At 34.1% G+C, this 21,471-nt stretch overlaps 5 protein-coding genes across 5 annotated transcripts; 2 read left to right on the forward strand and 3 right to left on the reverse strand.

The window, feature by feature from the left end:
- Positions 1 to 299: 299 nt before the first annotated feature.
- On the forward strand, positions 300 to 3,612 carry LOC102622949 (uncharacterized). The gene is made up of 3 exons (XM_006494680.3): positions 300 to 545; positions 1,414 to 1,665; positions 3,322 to 3,612. The coding sequence occupies exons 1-3, from the start codon at positions 528 to 530 to the stop codon at positions 3,367 to 3,369; spliced, it is 318 nt and encodes a 105-aa protein (XP_006494743.1). The 5' UTR covers positions 300 to 527; the 3' UTR covers positions 3,370 to 3,612.
- LOC102622652 (guanylate kinase 3, chloroplastic) lies at positions 3,581 to 5,968 on the reverse strand. The gene is made up of 2 exons (XM_006494679.4): positions 5,750 to 5,968; positions 3,581 to 4,894 (listed from the first exon to the last, which is right to left on the reverse strand). Exon 2 carries the CDS (start codon positions 4,624 to 4,626, stop codon positions 3,772 to 3,774), a length of 855 nt encoding a protein of 284 aa, XP_006494742.1. The 5' UTR covers positions 4,627 to 4,894; positions 5,750 to 5,968; the 3' UTR covers positions 3,581 to 3,771.
- Positions 5,936 to 8,899, forward strand: LOC102623241 (elongation factor 1-delta-like). Its single transcript, XM_052444315.1, has 7 exons — positions 5,936 to 6,071; positions 6,438 to 6,542; positions 6,622 to 6,738; positions 6,855 to 6,933; positions 7,849 to 7,969; positions 8,083 to 8,565; positions 8,697 to 8,899. Exons 2-6 carry the CDS (start codon positions 6,457 to 6,459, stop codon positions 8,226 to 8,228), a joined length of 549 nt encoding a protein of 182 aa, XP_052300275.1. The 5' UTR covers positions 5,936 to 6,071; positions 6,438 to 6,456; the 3' UTR covers positions 8,229 to 8,565; positions 8,697 to 8,899.
- Positions 8,900 to 9,405: 506 nt separating this feature from the next.
- On the reverse strand, positions 9,406 to 14,403 carry LOC102623543 (developmentally-regulated G-protein 3). Its single transcript, XM_006494682.4, has 10 exons — positions 14,216 to 14,403; positions 13,991 to 14,044; positions 12,938 to 13,114; positions 12,642 to 12,713; positions 12,003 to 12,062; positions 11,540 to 11,649; positions 10,625 to 10,924; positions 10,198 to 10,389; positions 9,996 to 10,047; positions 9,406 to 9,845 (listed from the first exon to the last, which is right to left on the reverse strand). Exons 1-10 carry the CDS (start codon positions 14,255 to 14,257, stop codon positions 9,795 to 9,797), a joined length of 1,110 nt encoding a protein of 369 aa, XP_006494745.1. The 5' UTR covers positions 14,258 to 14,403; the 3' UTR covers positions 9,406 to 9,794.
- Positions 14,404 to 15,124: 721 nt separating this feature from the next.
- On the reverse strand, positions 15,125 to 19,499 carry LOC102623821 (pentatricopeptide repeat-containing protein At4g39530). The gene is made up of 3 exons (XM_006494683.4): positions 16,452 to 19,499; positions 15,939 to 16,107; positions 15,125 to 15,636 (listed from the first exon to the last, which is right to left on the reverse strand). Exon 1 carries the CDS (start codon positions 19,359 to 19,361, stop codon positions 16,809 to 16,811), a length of 2,553 nt encoding a protein of 850 aa, XP_006494746.1. The 5' UTR covers positions 19,362 to 19,499; the 3' UTR covers positions 15,125 to 15,636; positions 15,939 to 16,107; positions 16,452 to 16,808.
- Positions 19,500 to 21,471: the final 1,972 nt, after the last annotated feature.

The following is a 21,471-nucleotide window of genomic DNA, read 5'->3' on the forward strand; positions in this document are numbered from 1 at the left end:
CGACATAACATAATTAATTGAATAGTTAACTATTTTATAAATAATTTGTTAGTTAATTGTTTTATAAATAGTTTTTTATGACAAGAATTCTTAACCAAAATCTGAAACAAATTATTAAAAGATTAATATAAATTCACATTATTAATATTTGATGACATAATATGAACATAATACACCAACGGCCAACTCTAATGAGATTTCAATTAAGAATCTATTTCATAATTACGTCTTTATTAGAGAATATATAAAGGTTATGGACCTGAAAGTTATTGTACCATTTGCACAGTTGAAGACTTGAAGTTTCTCAAAACTAGTTAAAAAGCACTTTAACTAAAAGCTGTCCAAAAGCACTTCTCTTTCTCGCTGTCTCTGCCCCTCGGGCTATATATTAAAGGCTTCTTGTGCATCTTTGTTCTTGTTATCTCCATCAGTACTGTACATCAAGCTCTAAGCTTTAGCTCTCGCTTTTTCAACTTTCAAGACTTCAAAGCCTTCTCTTTTCATTTCTAACATCACAATTAATTAACATGGAAGATCGTAAGGAGGTATTTGTTTCTCCATCTCTCTCCAACTGTGTTTCTGGCTTTTTAATTTCCTCATTTGGGGTGTTTGTTTGCTGAGAAAGTTTATATAGGAAAGAATGAGAAAAATTTATATCTTTTGAGTTTTTGTTTAGCATGTTAGTGAACTTCTGATGAATTTGCTAATGAAAGAGCTTTTTTGTTTCTTTTTTTTTTCCTTTAAAGCAAGCATTTTCCAATTTCGGATGATTAAAAATCCAGCTTTCAAAGAATATGAGTTTCCAGTTTTCACTTTCAGGTGGGTTTAATTTGGTTGAATTACTTGAAAAAATTCTAAGCTTTTTTTCTTTTTGGGTAGAACAAAAAATTCTAAAGGCTCTGATTATATCAGTTTAGCATTTTTCTTAAGTTTTTGTATATCTTGGTGATGTTATTAGTTGTTTTTAATTGACTTTTTGGTCATATAAAGTGAAATTCCTTTGTAAACACTTCTCTTAAGTGAGATGTTCAAAGAAGCAATCATTTTACTTTGTCAAAGCTGAGAAACAGTCAAAGCTGCCACTTTTTTTGATTTTTTTTGCCTTTATTTTTCTCCTTAGATATCGGGATGTGTGCTAATGGATCTTTGCATTCATAGGTTCTTTTGCTTCTTTCACACATGCAAACTGTCTTTGTAGTCCACAGACTTCGAATCCTTACAAGGAGTATTAAATCTTTAAAATACTTAAAAGAATTCATTGATCAATGATCCATAATGGTTCTTGAAGTGATAATTAATTACAGTTTGAAGATTATGACGGGGATTGCTTTGAAACTTAATAACCACTTACGTTCATTAAAAAAAAAAATGTTTTCTTTTAATGTGATTAATGTTTTACGTTCTTTTGTATAGAAAAATGCTCCATGGCTATCTGTGCCGCAATTTGGGGACTGGGACCAGAAGGGACAGGTGCCTGATTATTCATTGGATTTTTCAAAAATTAGAGAAATGAGGAAGCAAAACAAAAGGGATGTGTCAAGAGCAAGTCTTGGCAACGAAGAAGACTTCATTAACCCCACTGCCCCCAGTAACAACAAAGCCCACAATAATCAAGATGATGAGCAGCATCATTTTCATCAGAGCCATCACCACCACTCTCCAACCGTGAGAAATTTTCATTTTTTCACTCATTATCTTCGTAGAAAATCTTATATGAGATCGATGTGGTGCCGCTTATGAGTCTTTTTTTTTTTAAAAAAAAAAAAGTGTTTGTTAATTGGCAACTAACTTTTGGTTGTTAGATTAATGAGAAAGAATGAAGCCAATTTCAAAGTAGAGTAATTTAGGACATTTCAAATTCTGGAAGTAGGTTGTTGGCTGACAACACTTGTAAGGAATTGATTGGTTGATTGTAACAAGTTAGGAAATAGGAAGTGGTTTCATGGTGATATGAGACTCTGAAAACAGAGTTTCTGGGCAACATAATTGGATAGATAGATTCAATGCAAGTACACAAATGATAGTTGGTGAGTTTTAGTTATGGAGATATAGAGAGTCTGATAGACATCACAAACATTTGCAAGAGCAGCGGCGTACATGTGCTGTATATGATTGTAGGGTGATCACTTAGCTGTTATTATTAAATCTTGTGGGATTGATATTTCCTAATAAGTAGGTAGCAGCTAACTTACAAATCTAACATGGTTTTGATTTAACTGGTCAACTTCATTGAGTGATGGAAGGAAAAGGACATAGGTCGGTTGAGTAGGTTTATCCGGCCTTGCCAGTTCAGGAATCTTGTATATTTTAAGCCTCTCGTTACTTAATTGGTTAGAAATAATCTGTTTAAGTGAAAGGAAGATATAGAAAATAATAAACCTGATGTGCAAAGTGAAATGGTCAATGCCCTTTTTTTGCCTCCTTCCCTTTTGTTTTTTGACTGATGTTTTCTTGTTTAGGGTGTTGGTGTTACTGCTAATAATCAAAGCTTAAACCTTAAGTGCTGTCCGAGTCAATATTCTCTTGGAGATTACATATTGAATGGATCTTGGGAAATTATTTGTGTGCAAAAAATTTTTAAAAAAAATTAGGATTGTAGAAACCGATAAGTACAGAATCTGTGAATGCCAGACAAAATTCTTTGAAGTCTTTGTAACGGTTGCATGCGAGTCTATGGCTTGGTTCTAATAAACAAGTGGGGCTCTTAGGATCTACATACTTTAATAATTTAAAATTCTTCAAAGATCATTTTCAATATGATGTGATATAGATGTGTGCTGGGAACCAGGCAACATAATTTTTGTACTTGATCCAAGGTGGTGTCTTTGTATACTTAGGCCACACAAGAGTGCAAGTGGTGCACATGCAATAATTGTTTTAATCTACAAACCAGTTTGGGTGGTTAGGGGTTGGCATATTACCAATGTACAAGATTCACATGAATGTAGTTAATCTTTAGTTGAAGATGTAGTTAGTCTTTAGTTGGAGTGTTGCTAAGGTCCCAGCTCAAGTCTGCATTTTATAAAATAAGGATTTTCGCATCCTCAGTATTTCTATTTCTTTTTTCTCTTGAAAAAATGAATAGCAAAATAGAAAAACAAGGATGTTCTGCTAGACTGAATATATCGACATCTTTACTGACTTGAATAAGTGAAGAAGATTATAGGGGCTTCCTCATAAATGGCCGGTTAAAGATGATCGGCAAGTTTATAGAACATATTCTGAATCATTTGTCATCTTTTGCTGCAATTTCTGAAATATCTTTTCTCAATTTGGCTAGCCTTGTTCTTACTATGTTCCTGGTTGATTCTTCTTGGACAGACTAGGAGGAGCTTTTTGAGCTACTTCAACTGTTGTGTAAAAGCTTGACGATCAAGTGAAGGCCAATCTCTCTACTCTGTGTGCTGCTGCTGCACCTTTTTCTTTTCACTATTCTTAATTGGGTTCTATTTCTCTCCATTTTCAGAAGCAAACAATGATGACATTGATATATTGCTGCTTCTTGCCGCTAGCTTCTTTGATCAATCTCATGATTTCGGTTTGATTTTTGTTCTATGTAATGAAATAACTATTAGAAATGTGAGATGAGATGTAAATTTTATTATTTTTGAAGATGTAAATCTATACACTAGTGTTGACTGAAATCATGGAGAGCTGACTAATACAAATTCATATCTTGGCTCTTCCATCACTAAAATCACTACAACAATCAATTGATCAGAACCAAAGTACACAGAAATTACCATTACATAATCAAAAGCCTCCAAAAATTCAGATGACAGCACTTCTTTGCTGAACCTTCGCCTTCTCAGCATCAATTATACTCTCAACCAATTTCACTGCAACATCAAGCTTCCCCTCCGCATTCACCACCACGTAATCAAAATTTTTCACATGCTTTATCTCCTCTCTAGCCGTAGCAATTCTCACTAACAACTCCTCCCTACTCTCAGTCTTCCGCTCAACCAATCTCTCCACCAACGCCGTCTCACTCTCTGCCATCAAAAACACAAACACCGCTGAATCCCCCAAAACCCTCCTCAAAGTCTGAGCTCCTTGAATGTCCACTCTCAAAATTATATCATACCCTTTTGCCATATACTCCCTAATTTGCTTCTTTGGTATCCCCTTATAATCCCCATACACTAGTGCATATTCCAACAGCTCGTTTTTATCAATCATTGTTAAAAACTCTTCCTTCGACACAAAGTAATAATCTTTCCCATTCTCTTCGCCAGGCCGCATTGGCCGACTAGTAGCAGTCACAACAAAACGAAGCGAATCACGCGATTCCCTCAGCTTCTTTATAAGAGCATCTTTGCCAACCCCACTTGGCCCACTAATTACAATTATCAAAGGATTTGGAGGAGGACAAACTGGGTTTGAATCGAAGGCATGACCCAAAGAAGCTTCAAGAGACCGTAAAAGCTCAGCCTTTTTAACTGCAGCAGTCTGGGTATGGTTCATTCTGAGGTTCGATGAGAAAAAATGTGGGGTTAGAGAGAGAGAGTGATGGAATCTTCGTTGTGGTTGCTTAACTTTAATGGGGTTATTTTGGAAGGCAAATAGGGAGTTGGTTTTTGAGATGCTGGAGAGAGATAACGAAGTGCAGAGTCGGCGAAACATGAGGTTATTTTGTTGCAGAGTGTAAAAAAGAACACAAAACACAAATCAGACACCAATAACATTACCAAAACAAAAAACCCTACCCCACTCAAAATTTTTCAGAACCCACACACCAAAATTAAATTTGCACAAGGCACTTGACCCCAGAATCTCCTTGCCACCGCTGCTGCTTAACTTGACAAAGACCCTGAAGTGGGCTTGGCGTGGTGTGTAAATTATACTGACGGCAGCATGGTTTTGTGATTACCAATTTTAAGGTAATATATCCCTAGCAATACACACACAGACACAAATGAGAGCTCAGTTCATGAAAGTAACATATGCCAAAGCTCAAAAACTGCAAGTTTTAATATGACGTAATCTCAAATAAAAGATTAGAAGCCTGAATGCCACTAGATGAATTAACTTAAATATAACATAATTGAGACTTTTTAGAGTTTATAGGTTCACTATAAGTCGTCCAGTCCAGACTATGAGCAGACACAACAGAAACTATGGCTTGGTTGCTATTCAAAGGGCCATATATTTCTTGAATATTCAGTTATCAATTTGATGACCAAGAACAACCTATAACGGCATTTAAACTTATCCTTCTATCGTTTAAGTTGGCAAACTAAGAACCCAATCCGATACTCAAATTCGGGTTCATCTCTGTTACATGGCTCCAGGCATGCGCTACCTTCCAAATGCAATCCAAAATACTATTATATAATACAAGAATTTTATCTCAAACAATCAAACTCACAACAGCCGACGTAATTGAATTCTCTTTTATTGTCACAAATCGTGCCGTGCTTCCAACCAACAGTGCCGGAATATCACAATTCACAAGCTGTTCTAAATTCTGCTGTAGATTATTTTATACACAACATGACGAATTTTATTAAATATAATCAAGTGTAACACAAAAGTATAACTTAATTGCAAATTCTAAAATCATTAACAAAAATACACCAAATGATTTTTTATTAAATGTAGCTTAATTAAAAAGAGAGAGAGAGATAGAGAGTTCTTCACTAACAATTTAGAAATTCAAGACTACAAATCATTACAGGTAGAATGAAATTAAAACAATTAAACAAATCACTGAAATAGATCCGACTTGAAGATAATAAATTCTTACTTGAAGGACCAGTAGTGGGCAGACAACGTGGCGGCGGCAGCCGCGACGCGGTACCGGCGGCGGGTGGCCGATTAGTGAGGGCTTGTTCTCAGTTTTGAGTTTTGAAAGAGACGGAGCAGCAGAGCCGTTTAGAATTTAATTAGGATTGCGAGCTTCTCCACTCCAGTAAATGAAAAACGATTGGGAAAAAAAATTGAGCTTTTCCACGTGTCAAACCCGCATTGGCTACCAGTTTCTGGCGGCTTCTCGTTTCTTTGGCTTCATTCTATAATTTCCAGGGCTCTCTCTGTTAGTCTTCAGCGTTCACTGAGGGCATAGTAAGGTAAAATTTAATCTCTAATTTTTCACCTTTCTGTGTTTTGTTTATTTTTGTTTAATTAGTAAATTTCTTGAAGCTTTTAACTTGCACTACTAGATTGAGGCAGCTCGAAGTGTTCTTTTTTGAAATTCATATCATTATAAAAGTGTAATCTTGGTTTAAAATTCATTTCTTTTGAGACTCAAGAGTATATAGCTATTCCATACATGATCAAATATTTGAGTTTGTTTGATTTGAGCTCTTCTTTTATTTCACTCAACACAGTTAGTACAGTGAACTTTATAGGTTTTTTCTTCAAAAATTATGCATTAAAGATACAGACACTGGTACTTAACTTTTGTTTTTCTTTGATTATGATTCTGGAAATAGACTTCAGACTTAGCAAGCAATGGCAGTTACTTTCTACGATCTCAACTCGGACATTGGTTTGAAGAAACTTGACGATTGCCTGCTCACTCGCAGTTACATTACTGGGTATATTTCTATTATGTCAAAATATCATTGAGAAGTTATGGTGGGAAATGTCATTTCCCTTTTGTTGTGCTTTTATCAGGTACCAAGCTTCAAAGGATGATATAACTGTTTATGCAGCACTTTCTAAACCACCGTCATCTGAATATGTGAACGTGTCTCGCTGGTACAACCACATTGACGCGCTTTTAAGGATTTCGTAAGTTTCTCATCTTGTAAAAAGTTCCCAGTGTTGTGTTAAATTGTGTAATAGATTTTAAATAGTTTCATTTTCCATGAAACGTTTTTGCTTACTTCTGAGCATTGCCGATTCAGTGGTGTTTCTGCAGAAGGGTCTGGTGTCATTGTAGAGGGATCTGCTCCTATTGCAACTCTTCCAGTTGATGACAAAAAGGCAAGTAGTGCTGTTCTGTGTTCATGTCATAGGCACGTGACTGCCTTTTGTATGTTTAATTAATAATTGACGATTGAACAAGCATTTTGCTTATTCCGGGTTCAGTTTTTTCCATTGCTCTGGACTCCTATTAATTTTTAGGGTAAAAGCTTGTTTAGTCCCTATATTATGAGGTTAGTGTCTATTTAGTCCCTGTATTTTTAAAAATACCTCAAAGCGTCCCTGCTACTAAATATTGACACTTATGCCATTATTTTTTATTATTTTTAACTTATTTTTACAATATTACATTTTTACAATATTACATTTTTACAATAATATTTCTTTTTTGGATATTAATAAAGAAATTAAATTATCAAATTAAACTCAAAAATAAAATAAAAACAAAAAAGGTATATATTAATTTTTGTGGAAGCTCACGTATGTCTAAAAAATTAATATCGTAAAAAATTACATTTATCAATTTTTTTAGAAAAATTAATATTTTAACTCAAGAGTGTGTTCCACAAAAATTAATATATATATTTTATTTTATTTTATTTTTTGGTGTTAAACTGGTAATTTATTTTTTTCTTTTTAATAATGTCTAAAAAAATTTATTATAATAGGGTTATTTTTTTCTTTTTAATAATGTCTAAAAAATTATTATAATAGGGCAATATTATAAAAATAAGTTAAAAGGAACAAAAGATAATGGCGAAAATGTCAATAATTTAATGGTAGGGATGATTTGAGGTATTTTTAAAAATATAAGGACTAAACGGACACTAACTTCAAAATATAGGGACTAAACGAGCTTTTACCCTAATTTTTATAATCATGGGGTTCGGATTTGGAGGCGGTTGGCTTATTTGGGAACTTATATCAATTATGCTCCTCGCTTGGTTATGAAATTTGGCTATACTTAATTCTCAGGCTGCTGCCGCTGACGATGATAATGATGATGTGGATCTGTTTGGTGAGGAGACAGAAGAGGACAAGAAGGCTGCTGAAGAACGCTCAGCTGCCATCAAAGCATCTGCAAAGAGGAAAGAATGTAAGCTTCTCTTCTTATTGACTGATTAATTTGTTTATTAACAACAGGCTCAGCTGTTTTGTGCTTAATTTTTTCTATTCTACATTTTGAATTCCCTCGTATTTCATTCTCAGCTGGCAAGTCATCAGTTCTATTGGATATAAAGCCATGGAATGATGAGACTGATATGCAAAAGCTCGAGGAAGCAGTACGCAGCATTAAGATGGAAGGGTTGCACTGGGGAGCATGCAAGTCTTTTCTATATGCACTTCAGCTATAATTTCCTTTATGTTTGATGTCAATAAATATATCTTCAATGCTTGCTGCAGCTCAAACCACCTCCTAATTAAATTTCACCTTTTCTCGATCAGAAGAATGTAATTGGACAAGCTGATATTAAACTTACAGTTTAGTTTCTGAACTTCAAGCTAACATGAACATGTTTGATGTCACAGCCAAACTTGTACCTGTTGGTTATGGCATAAAGAAGTTGCAGATAATGCTTACCATTGTGGATGATTTGGTGTCTGTTGACAATCTCATTGAGGAGCATCTGATGGCTGAGCCAATAAATGAATATGTCCAGAGCTGCGATATTGTAGCCTTCAACAAGATATGTAAGTGTATCACATATGTATATGTATGCTTGTCTATTCATTTAATTCATACACATGCCATTAGCAACCTTTCCATAAAACTTCCAATAATCCTAATCTTGGGCTCTATATTTGTCTTACTCATGTAACAGAATCCAAGAATCCTTGATGACCGGTGCTGGTGAGGTTTCCGGAGGAAGTTCTTGGTTAGCTGGTCACTGCAAAGTGGTTACTATCCTGTTTTTTGTTCCACAGCCTTTTCTTCTGTTATAATGTTTGTTCTTGGAGAGTGTTGTGTCCTATTGCTATGTTTGCAATGGAGTATTTAGAGAATTGTTCTGTACGATTAACAGAGATCCGGAATGAAAAGTAAATCAAAAGTCTCTTACAACTTTTACCAAGGTGTTCTCCTGTGCTCCTGTTAGAAGTCCTTCCTATAACAGAGGTTAATCAGTCCATTTTTTTCTGATTCTTAGATGGAAGAATCCCTAGAAGGAGACGGCTCCTCAGTGGGACCAGATGAAGAAAGCTCCCCTTACTTATTGACTTGGTGGAGTAATAAAGTAAGCGATTGATAATTGATTCTTCTTATGGAATAGTATGAGGATGATGAGCATTAATCATCCTGATTATGGCTCTGGATCAATCTGAACCTATCTATAGATTGACCCAAACATATAATCATAATTCCCAAGCAAACAAAAGAAAGCATGCCTACAAGGAATCTTTCAATTGGTATCACCAAAATTTAACAAGTTCACTAGAATGAATAGTAAGAGGATGTAGACTTTTTGCATGAACAATTTTGTACATTGCAATGCAGCACTAAAATATTTGTTCTGACTTATTCAACTCTTAAAAAAATCAAAGACATATAAAGTGTATTAATAAGTCTTGTGTAGAGAACAATACAAGTGATACTGTAATAGTGCACTTTCAGTCTTTAAATCTTACACAATCTCTTCTCATGATAGATTAATGACAACGTAAAAAACACTCTGGAGAGAGGCAAGTCCCAAAATGCACAAAAACTACGATCTTTGTCGTACAAAAAATTAGCATAGGAGATTTTAACCAGGCAACATAGTGGATCACAACCAAAGAGCTTGACCACAAAATAGCTTAATTACACATCAAGCTGTCTCCTAGGTCTACCTAATCTAATAACAGGCTCTTACTCCTTACGGTGCATGAAGTTTAGCAGAACAACTTTGTCGTATAACACCAACAAATTTTAATTCTTATGAGAATCACACCTTTTTGATAATCTGAACAACATCCTCGTCCTCGAGCTCATGCTCCTGATGAGTATAAAGCACAAATATTTCTGGTTAGATCAGCAAAGGAGGTGAAGATGAATTTAAAAAAAAAATACAATTAAAACCAAAAAACAAAGAAAAGAAGAATGAAGACAGGAACTGAGAACACGACAATCGGGCTATAGAGTCAACCTTGCCAACTCTTTGTGGCTTGTGTTTTGCGCTTGACCCCCATACCAGAGCACTGCACATCAGGTTTCCAGATCAAAGTATTTAGTGCAGTATAAAAAAAGGGACTGAAAAATGAATTCAAATTGGTTTCCAATATCCATGTTCTTCATTTCTTAAGAAATTCAAGCTTTTTGGAGCCATAAGTTTGGGAAAGAATACTCACTACTTAAATTGTTTAACCATATCTTTGTGAATTCGCTCGCAGAAATCCTCGACTGTCCTCTTTTTAGATGACAAAATCACAGGGTCTTCATAGTCCGGATTCATCCCTTTGGGCTTTGTGTATATACGAGTTAAATTAAGATATTCCCATATCTTCTCCAGCAAACCATCAAGGTTCCATTCCAGATGCGCACTGCACAGTAGTTATCACAATTTACAAAACAAATGAGCAAATAAAGCCCATGAAATCCTTGAAAGCGTGCTAACTTATAATCTTACAGCAAGAAAGCAGCAAATGTTTTCAATTTGATGCAACCATATTTTACATTAGTTCAGGAAACTCCAAATGGAATAATGGAACAGAGATCAATGACAAAAGACTTGAAACAATTATGGAAAGAGACAAATAAAAGTGGAAAGAACTTTACCTAACTGGGCAATAGTGAGGAAGCTTATCCAAAATCTCCAGCTCTTCAAGAGTAATCTGATCAATTTTGTTTATGACATAGATGCAAGGCATATATATCCTACTGCCTTCGATGACATCAATAAGGTCATCAGCTGTTGCATCGTATCTCAGAGTGATATCAGCATTATGAATTCTGTATTCACTGCATATTGCCTTCACAGTCTCAAGGTCAAGATTTGTGTTGGTAACTGTTGAGGTGAAATTGATACCTCCCTTATCTTTCTTCCTGAATGTCAGATTAGGTGGTTGTTTGTTTAACCTATTAAAAGAATACAACTTATCAAATTGATCTAAAAAATATATAATTACACAAAAGTGAGGTGGTCAAGGTTAAATTGAAAAAAATAATAATTAAACAAACTAAAAGCAAAGAGGATAAGTTCTGGAGTGTGGGAAAAAGACATCTATGTTCTCAAATGCAGATACTGTTATAAATATGACTTAAGAGGCATAAGATAGATGTTAAAAGGAATATTAAAGAAGCACGGTCCACTGGGTAGTGCTGAATAGAGTAAGCTTTAGAAAATTACACAGAGAAGAGTAGGACCAACTACTGTATGATTTATCAAATATCAAAGGAATGCTTAACGTATTGCAAATAGCAATAGAAAGTCCTTTAGGGAATTTGGTTATTAACACTTTCTAGGAAAGAAAAAAAAAAGAGAATGCCAACCAACTAAAAACAATTGGCTCACAATTTTTAAAATCAGCAGATACAAAATGTTTAAAATTTATTAGCACTAGCATCAAACTAAAAAACAACTGAACAGATGGAGGCATGAAACCAGAGAAACTATACAGTGAAATAAAGTGCAATTGATATACCAGAACACCAGCTTAGAGCATGAAAATATAACAGATACGTTCAGATTACCTAATGCCAAATCCCTCAAGCTCTTTCTCTATCAGACGCTTGTGAGTTATTGGCTTTATTGCATCAAGAACAATTAAGATACAATTGCATGTCCTAGCAGTACTGATAACCTGAATTGCAAATAAATGACTTTTCAATAAAATGATTCCCAAAGAGTAGAGCATACAAAGATGCAAATGAAACAGAAATATCCAAACTAGACAACCAGATCTGCGTACAAAACGCATAAAAGGAGAGAGGGAGGAAAAAAAAGTAATGTTAAAAATAGAACCACAAAATAGTAGACAGATAAAATTCAAAAATAGAACCACAAAATACTAGACTGATAAAATTCAATCTCATCATTATCAGTAACGACCACAATAACAAAGACAAGATTGAAAATTTTCCAGCTACAAAAAAAGCATGATGCTCGAAAGAGATTCTCCAAAATAAAAGTATACACCAAACATATTATGATTACCTGTCTTCCTCTACCCTTCCCATCCTTAGCACCCTCGATGATACCAGGAAGATCCAACAACTGCAAATCATAATAGCTGCAGCATTATATTTATCTTTAAAGAAAGAACCTATATTAGGAAGGAAGATTGAGAATCATGAGGTTATAAAATCATGAATCTAATCTAAATGTGTGAATTTATCAAATAACATTTTGACATGATGGCATGCATTATGACAAATTGCCTCTCCATTATTTTTTATCAGATTCTCAAATAAGTCAAATTTGTGAAACTTATATGATCAACATTGAACCCATATCCTATTACAAAACTTGATATATGAAACCCTATGGATCATAAATACCGATCAGTGAATTTGAATTCAATAAAAGATTCAAAATCCAAGTTCACATTCTTTCTCACACTTGCTCCCTCACACTTTTTGGTTTTTTAATAGAAATATAACACGTAGATCAACCGAAATATAACAAGTAGATCCTACACATTATGCTTGACTGAAGCTCCTCTAACTAGATACAAAAATATAACAACCTCTTGACATAACTTTCATCATTCAACTCGAAATGATAAACTAAATAGTATTTTATATTTCAGGTTGTGGCACTGCCCAAAATAAAAGTACAAATAATTAACAATACCTGAATTTTGGCACCTCTATACGTAATCACACCCGGGATACAGGTTAAAGTAGTAAATTCATATGAAGCAACCTGCAAACCAGAAAGAAGAGGAGTCACACTAAGGAAGCAGAAATTTTACAAATAAACAAGTTTCATCTCATCTTTCCCGTCCCCTTAATGCAGAACACATTAATGAGATCAAGAGGAGTCACACTAGGGAAGCATAAATTTTACAAATAAACAAGTTTCATCTCATCTTCCCCATCCCCTTAATGCAGAACACATTAATGAGACCACAAACAACAATTTCATACCTCTGAAAATGTCCCTGTTAACTTATTCAAAAGTGTAGATTTCCCAACTGAGGGGAAACCGACTAGACCAACTCTAGAATCTCCACTTTTAGTGACATCAAAACCTTCCCCACCACCACCACCACCTCCTTTGGACGTAGGTGTAAGAAGTTCCCTTCGTAGCTTTGCAAGTTTAGCCTAAAAACACAAAAATAATCACATATAGCATCGTCAAAATATAAAATTATAATGAAACAGCAAGAGGTGAGTGTGAATGATGATCAAATGAGGCTGGGACTCAGAAAGGTTAGATCATTTCTAATACATAACCAATAGTTATCATGTTAACTATCACATTTGAAAAATTATGTTTTCACAGTTCTTCAACTGAATATAAAGAAAACCAGTCTCACATTAGCCTCTAACAAGGTGATCATCAAAAGTCAACTATAACATCAAATTCAATACGTTGATCATGCCAAATAGACTTTCCTCTGGCATCCAGTTATGAGGTATAATCTTATTCCTATTTCAAAATTATTTAATGTAGGGAAGGATTGGTTCTAAAAATAAGTCATAAGATACATTAGTGAAGCAAACAAAGGTGCTAAAACTAAATTGATAGTAAAAGATAATATCCCTTCTAAATTGGCCACACACTATACTCTTCCAAATCAGAACATAAAAGTGGAATATATTCCCCTAAAATACTGGAGCAATTTTCATTGCTTATATAAGAAAAGGAAATATTTGAGATATAAAACTTCACAAACAACTCACTCTATGCAGGCAACGAGCATGATTAAACATACGTTATTTTTTAACGTTTACAAATTATTTACAAGCTTATCACAAGCTGTGAAAAGAGTGGGGATTTATCTGAAGGTTTTCAAATTATTATTTTCATGAATGATAAAAGAATCAATATTTTAAGTAATAAAAGGGGAATTTTTAAGTAATAAGGGGGGATACTTCACTAAATTGGGGGTGAGTGGAAATTCAAAAACCTAAGAGGATCTGATTGAAATTTTCCATTGCACCACACTTTGCAATTCAACAGAAAAATTCATGTACCTTGAGCAAGCCAAGATGATGCGCTGTAGCTTTGTTCTTCTGAGTCCTCGCCATCTACAACACACACAAACAAAGCCAGATGTTCATATTCTAGTCTCATATATTCAATTCTCAATTTTCACGAACATATTTTTGAGAGTTAATAAAACACAAAAACAAAAAAAAATTTGAAAAAAATAATTAGTTGAAATATCAATAAAATTAGTAAAATTCAAACGGAGTTACTTCATCTTCGATGTCCTTGATTTTCTGCATGACAGTCGCCATTGTCGCAGATGAGACAGGATTATCAAACAGGTAATCAGATCAACGGTTAACCGGCGGTTCAGATTGAGCTGTGACGATTATCTCTGCGTTAATTTGAGAAACAGAGAGAGTTTTTGAGGTAGAAGAAGAAGACGAAGGTCCTCGAAGAAAACGGCGAAGGGTTTTAATTGAAGATAAAACTCTGGGCTCAGCCCGAATTGCCCATGTCGCCCGTTGGGCCGAACGGATTACGGCCCAGTCTATTTGTTTGTTGGATGACGGTTCACTTTTTCTTTTTAACAAGAAGAAGAAGAAGAAGAAGAATAAAATCAGTAAATTGACCAAAAAAATTTTGTAATTTGAAGACTTCATATAGTATGTACAATAAGTCATGACGTAAACAATATTTCTCACATCTCGTTAATCTATTCTTTTGATACCGTTCATGAAGTATTACAAAATTGCAATTGCTTTATGTGTGTAACCAGTCGTTATAAGATTGGTAATATGGATTACCGCGAAATATAATTTTAAAAATATTTTTGGTCCTATTTAGTATTGAGTTTAAACTGTGGTTTAAAAATTAAGTTGATTTAATCTACTACTTATATGATAAAAAATTTATAAATTTTTTATAATTTTTTATCAAATCTATTAAGTCTATTTACTACATACTAATTTTTATTTTTTAATTACAATTTTTTTTTTACACCAACTGTAGTTTAGAAGTTATATCGTCTCATTTTCAAATAGGGCATTTGTCAAATAATACCTATTGTTTATCAGTTCAACATTATAAAAATGATTTTTACGATCACAGCCATATTTTGAATTAAAGCCAAAAGACTACTATCAAAGAATATCATTTATTTTGATTTTGAAACTGGTAAAATTGTTGAAGCCCGTAAGAAGAATAGAAAACTTGCTAGTTGCTAGAAAGGGAACGAGAAAATGGCTGTAATTTTCCATTCAATAGACTAGGGGCAAAAAATTCATACAATTGGATTTGGTTAAGGATGTTAGAGGCTCAAGCTACCTATATACAAAAAGGGCCTGTAGGATGTTAGAAGTCAATTCCCAGAAAATATTTCTCTCCACAGCAAGTTTGATCTTTAGCTAGTGTGTTCTTTAGAGCTTTCTTGTGGGGGTTTTCGCTGTGGTGCTTCGACTGAATGCTTCGGACTCCAGCAGCCAGTGACTAAATGTTATTCACTGAATGATGAAGATAACAGTTACCATTCTCGATGACTGTTGACAATCTCATCAAGGAACATTTTGTGTCCGAACCAATACATGAGTATGATGTACATAGCTGCATAGTGTAGCGTACAACGAGGTATGACTTCGGGATTACTGGCGACAGCTGCTGAAGAATCTTCTTGATCAATACTCAATTCTCACTGCATGCAAAGTGAAAGTTATATTTTAGAATTTCCATTTTTATTTCAAGTGTATAGTTTCCACTGTGGATTTTGTTCTCAGTGGACAGTGTCATTGCACCGACTTTGCTAGTTTCACGATGAAGAATTAGTTTTATTGCATTGCAGCTCCAGATCTAAAGTGGCAATATTTTATTTAAAGCGCAAACCATGTTTACAGATACCATTCATGAAACTCCAAATGGAATTATCACAGAAATTAATGAGAGAAGACTTTAAAAATTACCAAAGAAAAAAAAGGAGAAAATTAAAATACCACTTACCTAACTGGTAAGCAGCAATCAAAAATAATTTGATCAATCTTGTTTACGTCATATGACCTTCAAATGATATCAGCATTATGAATTGTGTTTTCTAGGCAAGACATGTATTGGTGCTTTTGAAGAGACCCCCTTATCTCTCTTCCAGAGATCAGGCACTCCTTGCTTCAACCTGTTACAAGTTAAAATCAACAAGAGGAATAAACAATAACTCAAAGGATTAAAGGAGGACCCGAAAGAAAAAAAACTATGTTCTGGAATGTGAAAAAATGAAGGGAAAACAAGTGCTAGAATGCAAATGATCTTATAGAAATACAACTTAGGAGGCATAACATGGATGTTAAAAGAAATATTCAAGAACCAAGAGAGAACATATTAATATATTCAAAAATATTTTTCTTCTTTTTCTTTACCCCATATTTTCATTGACCTTAAATTTGTTTTCATTCTCATTTCTCGAAGAATCAAGATACATAGCATATTTAATTTTCTGAAAATAAAAACCTATCTACTTACTAGCTTGGTGTTCCAATTGTAGTGAAAATAAGTCCAGTGATCTCAGAAGACTCTGTATCTCAGAAGAAAGTCTCTATCAGCAGATTCTCCCTCTCTGGGGTTTCAAACCTGAGAAGGATCCAATTCACTACTTTTACGCTTCAACTCATACAGTAACCCATGTTGCTGTAAAAAGAAGTCAACTTGCTGACAGGTAATGCACCTGAGAACTTTTTAATATTCTACACTGAATTGTCAGTAGAGTGGCCACAATGTGGATGTATTCTAGAAGCGTATTCATCTTAGCTCAAGGTTAAAACTGCTTCAAATAAGGCTTTGGTTTTTCAGTGCTATTGTCAGCAACTTGTCCTCAGTCATTCAACAGAGCGCCGAAGTATTAGGTACATAACCGACGCCCTTAATGTGAAGAATCAAATTATCCAAAATTGAATACGTTAGATCAGCTGCATGATGACTTTTGTCTCTGGCAACAAAAGCGTGGACCTCATTATTCACTTCTATCCAACTACGACCAGCTTCTTTCATTATCCCATCAAGGTCCATTTTCTTCCTCACCTGCTTGGCATCAGCCCACATACTGTTACATGCAAAAGTATTTGAAAGCAGAGTATATGAACCACTATCCATTGGATCTATAGAAATTGCCATCTCCGCTGCATATCTTCCCAGTTCAACATTGCCAAACATTCTACATGCATTGAGTAAACTCCTCCACACAACTGCTGCTGGTTTTATTGGCATTTTCTCAATAAAATCCTTTGCTTCATATAGTTTGCCCGCACGGCCTAAAAGAGAAGCCACAGATGCATAATGTTCCATCCCTGGTTCAATTCCAAACCCAGCCATTGATTGAAAGTGATCAAGTCCATCTTCTATGAGTCCTGCATGGCTACATGCTGATAGCACACCCACAAATGTGATGTAATTGGGTTCTAGTCCTTCTATTATCATTTCTCTGAACAATAAAAGGGCTTTCATGGGTTCCCCATGATGTGCATTAGTACAAATCATGGAATTCCAACAGGCAACGTCTTTCCAAGTTGTGGAACCAAAAGTTTCATAAGCATCTTCAAGGCTTCCACATTTAGCATACATATCGATAAGTGCACTTGTAATAAATGGATCAAAGTCCAGACCCAGCTTTATAAGGTGGTTATGGAACTGTTGACCATGCTTCAGACTTCCTAGGTTACTGGCTGCAGTGATTAGAGCAGCAAAAGTAAACTCGTTAGGTCTTTGTTGCGATAGGAGTAGTTCAAGATAGAGTTTGATAGCCTCTTCATTTTCCAACTGTTGAGTGTAACCCAAAAGCATGGCGTTCCATACAACAATATCTCTCTGATTCATCTCATCAAACACAAGTCTTGCGTCCTTATTACTAAAGCACTTGGAATAAGCATCTATTAGAGCACTTCCAGCAAATACATCCAAGAAGACCCCATATTTGATGATGAGACCATGAATTTGCTTGCTTGATTCCAAGGAAAAAACTGAAGATGATAATCCGAGGAGGCTAACAAAGGTCAAGAGGCCTGGGGGAACAAATCCAACCCTCATCTCATGAAAAAGATCCAATGCTTCAGATAGCTTCTCCTGTTTTGAGTATCCTTCAATCATTGCATTATATGAGACCACATTGCGATCAGCCATAACATCAAAAACTTTTCTTGCTTCAGTCAACGAATCACATTTTGCATACATATCAACCAAAGAATTTTTCACAAAATTATCTGACTCAATATTGGCCTTAAAAGAGTAAGCATGCACTTGTCTCCCTTGCTCTAGAGCCTCAACTGAACCACATGATGTGAGAACACTAGAGCAAGCAAAGTCATCAGGCTTCCATCCCGATCTTGTCATCTCTGTGAACAGTTTCATGGCTTCTCTATCAAAAGAATTTTGCATATATCCACCAATCAATGTGGTCCATGAAATAATATTTTTAACTTCAATCTCATCGAAAAGCCTTCTAGCCATTTTCACTCTACCACATTTCGAATAAAAATCCATAAGCACGTTAATAACTGAAACATCCATTCCCATTCCTCTCCTCAAAACATGAGCATGAATTTGCTTTCCTCCCCCAACAAACTGAAGCATTGAACAAGCACTCAACACACTAGAGAGCAAGTACTTATCATGAACAACATCAGTCTCCCTCATTTGATTAAATAAGTTCAATGACAAATCGCTCCTCCCACTCTTCACATACCCAGTTATAATTGTAGTCCAAGAAACGGCCGTTTTCACCATTAAACCATCAAAGACAAATTTTGCATCATCCACACTTCCATTTTTTGCATATAAATTCATCAGAGATGTACCCACATAAACATCTCGATCAAAACCGCTCTTAATAACAAAACTGTGCATTTGCTCACCCGCATTACCACCATCACCACCACCACCCAATTGCGTGCAGGCACAAATAACACTCGATAAAATGTAATCGTCAGGCCTCCCATTACCAACTTTTAAAAACCCAATAAACACCATCAAAGCTTCCTCCCCATAACCTTTTTTAGTATACATAGAAACCAACGAAGACCACGAAACTAAATTCCTCTCAGACATTGTATCAAACAACTTCCGCGCACCATCCAAATCATTAGCTTTCGAATAATTTCTCAAAAGCATGTTCGCAAGAAAAGTATCACATTGTAAGCCACTGATGACAATTTGTGCGTGAACTTGTTTGTAACACGTAATACGTTCGTTGTTGAAATTGTCAGGTAAAGGGCGTTGCAGGAACCAGGCTAACACGCTGCGTTTTGTACTGATATTGAAAGATTGAAGAGATGGGTTTCGTGGAGAAAATGTAACCGATTTCAATAAGTTGGAGGAGTTGCAATTCTTGATTTTGTGATGAGGCTTTCTCAGACTGTGAGTTAAGCGTTGGTGAACTCTCATTCTAGAGCTCCCGCACGTTCATGTTCAAATGTTGCCGCCACTGCCTTTAGCTGTTGGTAACAGAGCTGGGAGAGACCATCTCTGCATCTGTCCTAGTCCAAACTCAAATGTTAAACCTTGGGCAGAGTTTGGAGTTAACGTTTTAAGCCCATCTAACAATTATTATGAAGGGTATGTCCTTTAACACCCCGCAAAAGTACTTATAAAACCTCCATTCGGTTGAAATTACTGAACAACTAAAGGTAAGTTTTTTTTTTTAATAGAAATTCAATTAAACACTTAAATAAATTATTCTTTTAAAAAATTCTTTACACATATCTCATTTCATAATTCACATTTATGTTTTTGATTTTAATTAATTTTTTTGAAAAGATTATAGAAATATAAACAATATTATGAGAAAAAAATAATTTAAGACTTTAAGATTTATACACATTTTATAAATAAAAAATTTAAAGAAACGTTTTTTAGAGTAAAATTCTATGAAAATATGGTTATTCTAACACATGGGTTTGTGTTTTATAAATTAAATTAAGAAATATAACCGCGCTTCGCGTGACTTTGGAAAAAGAATTTAGTATTATCATTTTTTCTTACTTGCACTTGATGAAACTGGTAAAAAATATGAATTGATTTTTTTTTAAGATGAGTTAGTCTTATAAAACTGATGTTATTTATGAGAGTTAATTATTTTTTTATTAACTTTAAAAATATATATTAATGTGTATAGTGTAAGTGTACAAACCTTATACCTTTTGTAGTTATTGATAAGTTCCAAATTATATTCAACTTTCTAATCTGTTAGAACTTTTATATCTTTTTTTTTTCCAACCAGCTATAACGAACTCAATATCACCCACACCACATAAACTTCTAACAACATCTGTAATATTATGAAAAAAATAACATAAACATGTTAAAATATAAGGATCAATTATTTTTAATATACGCTTAAAGATTAACAAACATTAGTAATTAAAAAAAAACTGAGAGGAGTGTATTATTATTCACACGTGTATCAATCAAATTCGGAGATATGAATTGGAATCCATTGATTGAAATCTTAACAGTTCCTTCTTCTAACCTCTTAAGTGAAGTTATAACCAAGAAAATAATATTATACTGATTTGAAAGTGGTATGTACTCGCCAGTAGTTGAAACAACTTTCAAATTCTTGACACTATACAAAGAACCATCACTCAACATGTGCCTAAACCTTGTCACTAAATTTTTCCTGATTGTTGCATGCATTAGATTTTTCGACAAAAAGAAAATGCTACATTAAGTGTAAAACAATTGGGAAAAAAATTAAAGAAAACAATGGGAGAAAGAATTTTTATACAACCTTTTCATCAATATAAATCATGTTCACACTAATCAATTCTCCATTCTTCTTGGTATTAACAGACTTCCACACTCTACAAAGCTTAACCCTTATCATCCAACTATCTTTATCATTGTTCAACTCATGAAGAAAATAGTACTGTATGAAGCACAAAATACATATTATTGAATTTAAATAGAAAGAGGAAAAGACATGTAATCTAATAATTATTTTCTATTTTTAATATTTTGTAATGTAATTATTTTTTAATCTCAACCAATATATTAGACAATAGAGAATATAAAAAGATGAGAAATAATGATGCCACAAATCTTAAATACTTAATGTTTATAGAGTTTGAAGAAGATAAAAGGCACTAAACAAAATGTTGCATAATTAAATATGAGATTATGACATTGAAATTAGGCCCTAACGGCATTGTTGAGGGAAGATGAAGGAAAATTCCTTCCTATATTAATTAATTGATTGATATATTTTAAATCACTAAAGTTTAATTGTTGGCATAATAAAATAAATGAATGCTTTAAGACTTATAATTAATTATTATTAATGGTTACATATTGTTGAATTTAAATAGAAAGATGAAAAGACATGTAATCTTTTGTAATCTAATGATTATTTTCTATTTTTAATATTTTGTAATATAATTATTTTTTAATCTCAACTAATATATTAGATAATAGAGAATATAAGAAGATGAGAAATAGTGATGCAACATTACCTCTTATAGTCCCAGCTTTATATATATATATATATATATATATA

Source organism: Citrus sinensis, chromosome 7, assembly GCF_022201045.2.
Source record: "Citrus sinensis cultivar Valencia sweet orange chromosome 7, DVS_A1.0, whole genome shotgun sequence".
NCBI classification, from domain to species: domain Eukaryota; kingdom Viridiplantae; phylum Streptophyta; class Magnoliopsida; order Sapindales; family Rutaceae; genus Citrus; species Citrus sinensis.

What these genes read in the sequence shown, in the direction of transcription:
- LOC102622949 (XM_006494680.3), top strand. An exon ending in ATCACCACCACTCTCCAACC is followed by an intron (nt 1,666 to 3,321) that starts GTGAGAAATTTT and finishes CTTCTTGGACAG; the next exon opens with ACTAGGAGGAGCTTTTTGAG.
- LOC102623241 (XM_052444315.1), top strand. Translation starts at nt 6,457, where the DNA reads ATGGCAGTTACTTTCTACGATCTCAACTCGGACATTGGTTTGAAGAAA. An exon ending in TTCCAGTTGATGACAAAAAG is followed by an intron (nt 6,934 to 7,848) that starts GCAAGTAGTGCT and finishes CTTAATTCTCAG; the next exon opens with GCTGCTGCCGCTGACGATGA. An exon ending in ATCTGCAAAGAGGAAAGAAT is followed by an intron (nt 7,970 to 8,082) that starts GTAAGCTTCTCT and finishes TTTCATTCTCAG; the next exon opens with CTGGCAAGTCATCAGTTCTA.
- LOC102622652 (XM_006494679.4), bottom strand. Translation starts at nt 4,626, where the DNA reads ATGTTTCGCCGACTCTGCACTTCGTTATCTCTCTCCAGCATCTCAAAA.
- LOC102623821 (XM_006494683.4), bottom strand. Translation starts at nt 19,361, where the DNA reads ATGAGAGTTCACCAACGCTTAACTCACAGTCTGAGAAAGCCTCATCAC.
- LOC102623543 (XM_006494682.4), bottom strand. Translation starts at nt 14,257, where the DNA reads ATGGCGACTGTCATGCAGAAAATCAAGGACATCGAAGATGAA. An exon ending in ATCATCTTGGCTTGCTCAAG is followed by an intron (nt 13,115 to 13,990) that starts GTACATGAATTT and finishes TTGTGTTTTTAG; the next exon opens with GCTAAACTTGCAAAGCTACG. An exon ending in ATAGAGGTGCCAAAATTCAG is followed by an intron (nt 12,063 to 12,641) that starts GTATTGTTAATT and finishes TATGATTTGCAG; the next exon opens with TTGTTGGATCTTCCTGGTAT.